The 11434-nt window shown below is 33.7% G+C and overlaps 1 protein-coding gene across 1 annotated transcript; it reads right to left on the bottom strand.

Moving 5' to 3' along the window:
* Positions 1-4448: 4448 nt before the first annotated feature.
* On the bottom strand, positions 4449-8164 carry LOC133205754 (uncharacterized). Its single transcript, XM_061341624.1, has 5 exons — positions 7587-8164; positions 7187-7474; positions 6680-6795; positions 6138-6523; positions 4449-5438 (listed from the first exon to the last, which is right to left on the bottom strand). The coding sequence occupies exons 1-5, from the start codon at positions 7978-7980 to the stop codon at positions 4553-4555; spliced, it is 2070 nt and encodes a 689-aa protein (XP_061197608.1). The 5' UTR covers positions 7981-8164; the 3' UTR covers positions 4449-4552.
* Between the last annotated feature and the right edge of the window lie 3270 nt (positions 8165-11434).

An 11434-nucleotide genomic window follows, 5' to 3' on the forward strand; every position in this document is an offset into this window, starting at 1 on the left:
AAGAGTTATCCTTCCTAGCTGAGGATCGGATATCCTTAAGACTCCCCAGATATTGCGTTCAGTTAATACGAAGTAATATTACTTTCAACAGCAATTAAATGATTTAACAGGTCGACCTGATTAAAGAAAGAGTTTATACTAAAGAGGTCGGTTGAGCGCTAGCTCCGTGGATTCAAGATCTAAGTCAATAAAATATAGTTCACAATTGTTCCTTCGCCAAGCACTCGGCACTTTGAAGTGAACGTTTCGGGGATTTCGGATGAGACCTTGAAATCGAGGTCCCATGTCACGGTATGCGTCGGCACAATAAAGATAGATCTCACTGCTAAATGGTACTGAGTTCCAAGTAAAGTTCTAAATTTGAAGCCCTACATGGTGACGTCTCGGTATGAGTTAAAAATTCTCAATAGGACAATTAACATACAATCAATCAAGCATACTAGAGAGCGCAAGTGTGCCTATTTTCATTTGTCCTGGTGTAAAAGTTTCTTCGGTGGCTTCTGGACCTGTTTTACATTTGGACATGGAAGGCAAGAAGATTCTTTTTCTCATACGTATATTTTTGATTTATTTCCCAAAGCTAACTCATAATGCAACTTGCAGAGCCCTTTGCACACCGTAGTACAAAACGGCAAACGTGTTGTTATACCTCCATGACTTTTACTTTTCAAGTGAATGATCAGTAAAACATCTTTATAGCTAATTGTCATGGACGAACAATGGAATTTGTAAATTTACAAGGAAAAAAAAATCACTTTGCTAAAAGACTAAACATTCATTGTAAGAGTGTTCGCTGTAACCGTGCTTTATTGTGCATGTATATCAAAGTAAATGATTCATATCTCGATTTAACTTGTGTGGCTAATAACAAGTGATGACCCCACCCCTTCCCCATTTACATTCAGGGCTTCTCAAGCTATTTTTTTCTCTCTTCTTTTTCTTCTACACATATGTGATGCTCTATGTCACAAAAAATTAACGGTTAAGCGTAAATGAGCTCTACAATATAATTTACTACATGTATTACGTATATAATTAGAATACATATTTCAAAATTATTTTAAAAAACCACGCATTTAAAATGCAAGAACAAGTACAAAGTTTTATTTGAAGAGATAAAATAATTCATATTTTCAACAAGAGACCCATTTATCACAGAAATTAAACACTTAAACGTTGAGTCTTTTTTATTCAGCTGTTAATACATGTACATGTACCATGTACAAGAACACATGCAATATTCAATGCTAAATTGATTTCCAATTAATCAGAATCAATCTTCTTTCTCTTTTTACATATACAGACATAAAAGCTTCTATTAACTACAATCTATCAATAGATAATCACACAATTCTACTTTAAAATTTATATTTTGTGTAAAACATTTGACCGGGTTTGACTGGTCGACAGATGTTTACTCCTCCACGGCACCTGAACCCACTTCTGTGGAATGCATAAATCCTGACTTGGTCAGGATGATAAAAATCATGACTTGGTCATGTTTGAAATCTTGACATGGTCATGATTGCCATCCTGACGGGCCAGGATTGATTTTCAATGAAATATAAAGAACATGGCATGGGGGTCCCATATGACTTTCCATACACTTCTGATGTTTTTAGAGGTCCGTGTTTGCTTTGCTCAAAAATTGTTCCAATGGCCTTCTGAGCTTGATTATTGTTCGTTATCTACAAATTTTATGTAATATTATTCACACAGTTATTGTGACTCGATATGGAAAATATTGGATGAGAAAGAAAACGTGTATCGTATGCCTTGCCATTTCTGCGTTTTGAAACTTTGCAGTGTGACTTAATATAAGCAGATTATTTTTCTTTTTCCTTATCAACAATTAACAAACAACCAGATTTATCAACTGCAGTACATTATTGCACATCTCCCAAATCAGCATTTTTCTCACATAATTACATTTTTTAAAAAGATGAATGTAAAAAGAAGCGCACACACATAAGCTTAAAGATGAAAAAATTATAAAAATGAACAATCAACAATATATAAAAATGCATTCAAATTATCCAAATATCCAGTGAGGATGTTTTGAGTACTTTTACTTATAACACTTTTAAATATAGTCGCCCATCCAAGATATGCAACATACACGTATAAGATGGACCCAGTATCTAGACTTATATTATAATTCAAACAAATGTTACATACATAATAAAATTATCCCTATGCAATATTTAACATATGATGAAATGATACAAATCTAGAGTAATGAAAACATATACCCTCTCACTTTTTCAACCAAATGAAAACTTTTTAATTATCTCATGCCCTATTTTCCTGGGAAATTTAGAGGAAATCACCAAGAAATATAGGTTGGAAGTTTATTTTTTTTTTTTCCAGAAATTGGCCATCTTTCAACTTACACTTCACCGGTCACGGTAGCCTAATGGACAGCGCTCGCTTCGTTATCGGGAGACCCGGGTTCGATTCTCGTTCGCCGAGCCGTGTCAAACCTAAGACGTAAACATATATATAGGTAGTGATTGTTCCTTCGCCAAGCGCCCGGTACTAGAAGTGAAAGTTAGGGGTCTTTCGGATGAGACCTTAAAAACCGAGGTCCCGTGTCAGGGTAGGCGTCGGTACGATAAAGAACCCTCACTGCTCAAATGCCTTAAGTGCAGAGTATAGGTCTAAATTTGAAGCCCATTTACCGGCATACGATGACGTCTCTATATGAGTGAAACATTCTCGAATGGGATGTTAAGCAACAACAATCAATCAAATAACCTTTATTACTCCATGTAAAATTAAAACGAATCGTACAAAATATGTGTGAAGTAGTAACAGATGTATTTCTCAAAATCAGCAAAGGATGACTGCACATAACGCAGGGTTTTGGGTCATTTTCGGTCGCTTCTTTTGATTTTATACCTTAACTCATTTTCAATTTTATTTATTCAATAATTTTTTTTGTCAATTTGGAACCAAATTTAAATGTTAAAATGATTTTATGCTGTGATACAATAAAATAATTCTATTTTTTCCCCAACTGCTTTCCAATTATAGAGAATCTACAATTACCTGCCTTAGATTGAATATTAAGTTGATAAATATAAGCATGAGAGGTGGGGCTATCATTTTAAAAATCGGTCTAAAATTAGACTAGGATAAATGCCCGTGACATGTATGAAAAAATATGTGACCGCTCTTTCCCCATCTCCCTCTGTATTTTGTGTGACACAAGTACACTACACTCTGTTTTTACCAAAGTGTCAAAACGAAATTTACAATACACATCCATGTAGATACAGATGTTTTTAAATCAATACCCGACATTTAAAACGTGTTCGAACACAATGTCCTAGTTAGCATAAAACATGCTACCTTACATGTCACATGACGGAATGTAGTATTCACAAAGTTTCCTGAGGTAAGATATCACGTGGTGAATTATAATATTCAACATGTCAAAACACTTGGTTAGAACAGAGAGATTGATTAATTGATTGATTGTATGTTGTTTTAAGTAACGTTCGCGAATTTTTCACTCATATAGAGACGTCACCATGTACCGGTGAAGGGCTTCAAATTAAGACCTTTACTCCGCACTCAGGGCCATTGAGGAGTGGGGGTTCTTTGACGTGCCAACGCCTATCGTGACACGGGGCCTCGGTTTTTAAGATCTCATCCGAAGGACCCGCAACTTTCACTTCAAAGAGCCGAGAGCTTGGCGAAGGAACAGTTGCTACCTACTTTTTATAGACTTAGGTGAGGCGCGGCCGTGATTCGAACACACGACCTTCCGATCATGGAGCGAGCGCTCTAGAGAGAGAGAGAGAGAGAGAGAGAGAGAGAGAGAGAGAAGCAGTTCTTCTCTTTTAAACCATAAGCGCATGTTTGTCTATTAATCTCCTTTTGCATTTATTAATGCAAATATACAACTAATGTTATCGTATGGAGATTGAAGAAATCGTAATGACCGTACCCCTGCCTATGAAAACAGATTCGTACTTCGTACATACAAATTTTTATTTAATGTAATTAAATAAAGTTGCAGATTGGATGATGACCATCTCTGCAATAATAAGAAAACGCTCGCTTTGAAAATTAATTTTGTATCAAGTGCAGTCATCCTTCTTTTCCCATTAATAAATACTTTCGGTCCGAAGCTGCTCATTACTCAGTTCCTCATTTTAATGATACGAAAACTGTCTATAAGAAATAAAAACTGGTACTTACTAAAACCTATTTTCTCAAAATGAAATACTGAAAAACATGTAAGTGAACCCTATATTTGAAGGGTTTGACCCTAACGGAATTATTTTTTTTTTTTTTACAATAGTTATCAAACGAAAAAGGATTGGATATAAAAGCAATAGTCAGAGTATTTATAAAACGAATATTGAAGCTTAGTAAATACGTATAACGATTTATCAATTTGATAGAAAAACACCTTCTTAGTTTAAATACTTAGTATGTTGCATTTACTCACATTATAGCACGGTCACCTCTATTCTTGATAATAAAGCATTTCTGGACTATATTAGTAAGAATGAGATATAATGGTTACCCGGAAATGTAGCTAGTCTTTTTTAAAAAACTGCAATTTTTTACCCATCCTATGTAGTTTCTCATAAACATATGTCATATTTGAGCAAAGAACGTAGCTCGATTCTTCCTCCTCATCATGCCTTTTGTATCTTCCATTTAGAATCGCTACTACCTCTATGTCTTCTTGACTTGCACTCAAGCTATTCTGGAAGACGATAGACCCGCTATCCCCAGGAGCACTAAAAGGTTTTTCCGTGTCTTCTACCAGAAACGCACTTTGAGTTTCTCTTTCACCAAGGACGTCTCTGTATGTCATTATATCCACCACGGTTCCTTGTGTTATACCAGTTGAAGCACCTTTCTTATGAACTATTGCCGGACAAATTTGATCTGGTGTTCCTAAAAATATTGTTGCACTCTTTGGTTCGTCTTCGTCATCAACAAGTGGCTTTTGGCACCTGTTTAAGACACATTTCTCAACTTCAATAAGAGCAACATCAGCCAAAGATTCCTCTCCAGGAACGAGAACAAATGTGCTTTTGCCTAGTTTAACTAAAGTGTCACCATCTTTAACGTATGCAACAATATTTTTACCAACAACATGATAATTTGTTAGTCCAACAACATCTTTGGAGTTAATTTGAGCAAAACCTCCAAGTGTACCAAATTTATGTGGTTTGGTTTGATCCGGTAATAAAGGGCTTCCAGATCCAAAATGTTCCATTATTTTAACGCCTTTTGAATTTTCAAATTTGATATTCCATAGGAAAGAAGTAGCATTATTCGAGTTAGCACTTTCTTTTGATTCCAAGATTTTTTTCTGCAAAGTCTCTTTATCAACAGAAGAAAGGCTGTCGCAAATCAGGACATAAAACTCATCTGGCCGAAATCCATAACCATATATTTTATCAGCATTGCTGCAAAATAAAAAAAATGATATTGTTTTGTATACTGCTCTAAAGTATTAAAAAGAACTAAAAGTGGACATGATCCGCATTCAGGAGGACTTCATTATCTCCTTTTCAGTAGAACACTTCAAACTGACAGTTTGATGATCCTTAGCCGTATTGTGTACATGCTGATCTGCATGTATAATCTGGACATGCTTTGGATATGTGTAGGTACATATATGCAAGTCCAAAATTATGAGATGACCGTAACTTATATTTTTGAGCGCCAATGAATATCTCCCACCGACCCCCAAATAAGTAATTTAAGTGACCATAATTGATTACTCTGATATTCACTGCGTAAGCAAGGTATGATGCAGATATGATCTGATTATGTAACTATGTACTTCCAAACTGGTCATAACTTACTTTCGAGATATGACACATTTTCCCCATGACAATGCTCAAAATTGTAGGGTATCATGATCCTAGGTCTTACATTGTGAAAGATTGGATTCGGACTTATGATGCATGAAGTATACTTCAATTATATAGCTTCACTTTGGCTCATGAACTGAAGATATCAGCTGACAAGATTTGGCAATGAATGGCCTCAGAGTGGGAACAATATGATCCTGACACTAGTAATGCATTAAATGTATAGATCGAGAAATACCAATCAATTACATGGCTTGGACTTTAAAAATAACAATAGTATATACATACTTATCTAACTCTGCCAGAATTGCTTCGGGTATGGACATGGATGCAGGGGTGTCTGTATTCTGTTTAGGTAGTTTTGAAGCTAGCTGAAGCCGCTTTATAACAGCATCTGATTCTGTCTTCAGTGACCTGATTTGTTTTGCAGATGGTGCGAATTCAAAACATAATTTTGATTGTAGAAGTTTGATGTATTCTATCATCATGATTTCAAAAGCTGAAGTGAAGTTCTCTAGTAAATCGCTATCACCGGTGGATGCAACGATTTGAACACCATTTACTGACATATCTCTAAGATCAGTTGGTGATAGTGTATACTTTTCGTGTTTCAAGACGATTATCACACATGGGCCAAACGAAGTCAAAGCTGAAGCAGCAACATTCATAGATAACTTAAAATAAAAAACCAAACACTTATATATATATATATATATATATATATATATATATATATATATATATATATATATATATATATATATATATATATATATATATATAGAAGAAATTTGGAAGAGAACTTTTGTTTAAAGCAATTGGGTATTTACCTTTCTGATCTCTGTTAGAAGATTTTGTTTTGATACTTCATCTCCACAATCGTATAGAATACACGAGGGCGATCTTCCCTTAAAATCAGCGAATGTCGGCTTAGATAGACGTCGGTCTGAAAAAGGTAAATTCTTATATGAACACACACACCCCCTCACCCCCCTCCCCATATATATATATATATATATATATATATATATATATATATATATATATATATATATATATATATATATAAGTACAGACGAAAAACCTCAGTAAAGCTTTACCGAGGTTTTTCGTGTTTTTCTTCTTTACTTTAAGTATTTTATTCCGACCACTGAGACTTTTTACTGGATATATATATATATATATATATATATATATATATATATATATATATATATATATATATATATATATATATATATATATATATATATATATAATGCATTATCAGTTTTAATATTTGATAAAGTGAGAGAGATAGACCTTTTTTTTTTTTTTTTTTTACATTATTGACATACAGTTATGATTTGTCTCAATACCTCTTATGGTTATTTTCTCTTCGCGACGCTTCGAGACAAAAGAAAAACTCTTCCCGAGGTTTTTTCCAGCAACATATATAACAGGATTTTCATTTGTTTGCTTCCAGTGAATGAAATCTATGATTTTGAGCTCTGAGATTTCTGTCTGCAGTTTTGCAAATCTATCTGCCAGCCCTCTCACTAGTTTGTTGTGATATCGGAGTCTGGGAAATTCACGGCATTGGCATTCCAGTGCGTCAAAGGTTAGAGTGTTTTCAAATGGTCCATCTAAAAATGAAAAGTTAAGATGATTAACTAAATCATAAATTTACAAACAGGCACTGTGAAAACAAGAAACAAAACATTTTGATGAATAACTGATGAATTCATGACAACATACGCCGTTCCCCATAGATGGTCGGTGATGGTGGAATAGCGGTAGCCTCGGATGAGTCTGAATTCAGATGTTTTTTCAGTGCTCTCCGAACAGTCTCCGAACAGCAATCGAGGGCATTTTCAATGATAATTCTCTTGTCTTTCATTCTTCGTAAAAGGAATTCTGTAGTCAACACATTGTCCGACCAACAAGTGAATCTGAAGAAGTCCGAGTTGAAAAATTCATTTAACTCGTCCTCTTTTTCTTTTAATTCTTCAATGAATTCTCGGAGAGTTCTCTCATTTTTCAGTAAATTGAATAATTTCTTCTCCGTCAACATTCTTACTTCTGTGGATAACCTTTTGCACAAGATTTTAATATGAACTTCGTTAATGATATCAAAATTTGTCGACACCATGTCCAAAAAAGCAATCTCAGAGTATTTTATGAATAATTCAGGATGACGTGTTATGAAATGCTTGCATGCAGCTTCAAATATAATACTACTTCTTAAACAATATGTCCCTTCTATGCACACTAGCAAAGAGTCGGATAAGTGTTGGAGAGCTGTTTTGATCAAATTTTGAATTTTTTTCTTGTTTTGCACATATAAGTTGATGCATTTTGCTATCTCGCAAACAATGGGCTTCGCTAAATCTGTTTCACAAATTTTATTCCCAAACACGAGAGTTATTAAAATGGTAAAGTACTGGTCTCTACTCTGTGTCGCTATATTGGTGAACACATCATCTAATGCTGCTTTTGAGATCGTAGGGGCATCTTCTGTTGAAGGTAAGTTTCTTAACGCAATCCAAACCTCACATTTCTGAAACAACCCAAGATCACTTTGTGATTCTGTGGGAAATTCGTACTCTTTCTCTACTCTTTCTCTTTCCTCTTGTGATAGGTTTATAGAAGAAATATCAATTTCGCATTTCTTAAGAAAATCAATCCCTATGCGATCCTTACATCGAAAATAAATATCTGATCTTGAAGTCAATATAAAGGCAACCCTCTTGCTCATTTGTTCAAGTTTTTGCATGGTTTTATACCACGTTAAGGTCATCGCTACATCCTCTACGTTTTGCCCAAATATATTGTCGATCAAAATTGTTTTTGCACCGGTTGCAAAAATAAGTTCGTCTGGTGTTTGTAGCTGAAAGCAATGTCCCATTGATTCTTTTCGTTCGTTAAATAATTCGTTAGCAAGCGTTGTTTTGCCCGATCCCACTTCTCCTGTGATTAGGACGATGTTGTGCTCCTGTAATTTTGCACTACACTCCGAATATACACTTGTTCTGATGTAGTTGGGTCTTCGTAATCTACCAGCCCCTCTGCCACACACTTCAAAAGAATAAAGAAAAAAAACCATGCATGTATCTGATAATTATTTTAAAAAACTATTGATGTGGTATATTCTGATGAATAATTATACACGCTTTCTTTCTTTATTTTTTTAAAATAAAATTTTGCGATTTTTTTTAATGAGAACGTATACAACATTTTTGACAATATATGTTTTTTTTAATTTTTAGACTTCAGGCAGTGAATCCTACATTACAGTACAATGCATGCTTTTAATAAAAACAAAAAGATATCAGTTCATTTGTTACTGCCTAAAAGACTATTATTAAGAGTTCTAACTTAACAACTTTAAAAAGATGACAACACATTTTTTTCAGATTCCAAAGCATTTGCATTTGACAAAGTTTTCATTCCAAAGCATGAATATGCGTCCCATATTCAAAAAACAAGTACATATCTTTATGTTTATTTGAGATTCTTTGACATACTATGCATGTACATGTACCTACCACTTGAGGCAAAAAAGGAGTAAAATATTTTAATAAAAAACTTACTTTTGTGATGTCTTTGTAGTTATCTCAACTGGTAATTCGAAATAAGAGTCCTTCAGTCATTTTCAGTAAGCCTTCGGGATAAACAGTTTCATCACTTATTTTCATCTATAAAGATATCAAATCGACATTCATGCATTTTTATCTGGTTTATTTTCGGACTTAGGTGTTTACATTATATGTTCAATATAAACACTGATACTGCAATTTACATCCAGATTAACAATATACATTATACTGAGGAGATAAGTCTAATTTCATGTTTTGTATAAATTGTTTATACCTTAAAGTTGACATAAGTACAATCAAATGATATATTTTATATCAAAGTGGCCGAAGGGCCAAAACGCTCACTAAAGTAACCTTAAACAATAAACAAAACTCTATGATTTAATAAAAATATACATGTTCATAGCATACTGAGGCTTGATATTAAAATTTTAAAATATGACCAAGTCGATTTTGCATGTCTGAATATTTCTATGTTTAGTATAATTATTGCCTATGTTTACTATAATTATTGCCCTGAGAGAACATGGGGGAATAAGGCATAGAAAATGCCCGTAACTGTGATTGTATTAAAAAAATCTTGTTAAGGTAGTATTGAAGGCAATGTTTTTTTAACAATAAGGTGTTTGCTACTAATTTATTTCAAACAATATTTTGCTACGAAAGATTCTGTCGGCATAATAATTCTAAGGTGAAAAAATATTAAAGACTAAAATTCCTATCAGTTGTCAGTGAGCCATGCATCTAATCAAAACTATTGGCATTTAACGCTTACTGTGATAGGACGCTTGGATATCTGGACTTCAAATGTGTATTTTCACAAAAGATTGATCAAAAAGTGGTTTTTAATAATTTGGTTGGTTCGTGCTGCCTGTTTTTATTGACAAAAAAAAAAAATCAATATTTGTTCTCATAGTTTGAAAATGTACATTTAGTAAAATGGAGCACTTATAAGAATTACTTTATAAAGCATGGCGATGTTCAATTGTCCCCTGCCTTGCGTGTGCATTCTACTTTATACAGACAAATCTGTTCAATATATGGATTGCTGCAAATTGTATACATTTACAGCAAGAATTTTTTTTTGATGTAAATGATATTCTAGGCTGGGTATTTTACAGCGTTTTCCATTGGTCAAACCATGGGCATTTTTCTCTGTTTTTAGTCGTCTTCTCTTCTAGAGTTCCAGAGTGTCATTATGGTGCATTAAAGTTTCAAAGGAAAGCATGAAAGTATACAGTTATTTAGGGCAACGGCCGAGGGCAATAGAACATTGAGCTGTTCTCATCACCAATGGAAAATGTTATGGTATATTGACTGCTAAGAAATTAGGCCTAAATAACTGTTTTCTTACCTAATATTTTACTGAGTATATGGGCACTGCAGGTCCAATAGATCCCCGGTCCGAAAATTTGCAAACCATTGATTGGCGGTCAATAGATCACTCTGAAGTTCCTTAAATAGTTCAAAGGAATGAACATACAGAGGAAATAGTCAAAAATACTACATATTCAATGAAACAACAAAATCAGTTGTATTAGGTAGTAAAAAACTTTATCTGACTATTGACTTTTTTGGGGATAATAACTATATTTGCCAAACATGAAACGAAAACCTGGCAGTTTGTCAAACCGGTTGCATAATCAATATGTCTGATTTCATGTCTTTTTATCTCTGTTGTATCCAATTGTTATGCACTGACAACTTAAAGCAATATGAGCTGCAATTTTGATGTCGGAAATATTTGTTGCAATATTGTAATTAACTCTTTCAACGACAGAAAAAAGAATGTTTATAAACTAATGTTGTTCATATTTGTGATAAAAGAACTATTTATAAGCTTTGATTGAAGCAGAATTCGTTATTGTCATCCTGCACAACATTGATTTCTCATATAATACTTTATATTTCACTATACAGAAATCTTTCTTCTGAAAAAAAATTGATACTTTATTTAAGTCTAATTGATCATAAAGGATTAAATTACATACGGATTTATCATAACGG

Source organism: Saccostrea echinata, unplaced genomic scaffold (genome assembly GCF_033153115.1).
Source record: "Saccostrea echinata isolate AGI-Se365-2 ecotype Australia unplaced genomic scaffold, CSIRO_AGI_Sech_v1 ptg000054l, whole genome shotgun sequence".
Classification (NCBI taxonomy): Eukaryota; Metazoa; Mollusca; class Bivalvia; order Ostreida; family Ostreidae; genus Saccostrea; species Saccostrea echinata.

Excerpts from the sequence above, each read along its gene's own strand:
- LOC133205754 (XM_061341624.1), bottom strand. The coding sequence starts at position 7,980 with ATGGTGTCGACAAATTTTGATATCATTAACGAAGTTCATATTAAAATC. Across the intron at positions 6,796-7,186 it reads TATTGAGACAAATCATAACT|ACCGACGTCTATCTAAGCCG; the intron begins GTATGTCAATAA and ends TACCTTTTTCAG. Across the intron at positions 5,439-6,137 it reads ATTCTGGCAGAGTTAGATAA|CAATGCTGATAAAATATATG; the intron begins GTATGTATATAC and ends TTTATTTTGCAG.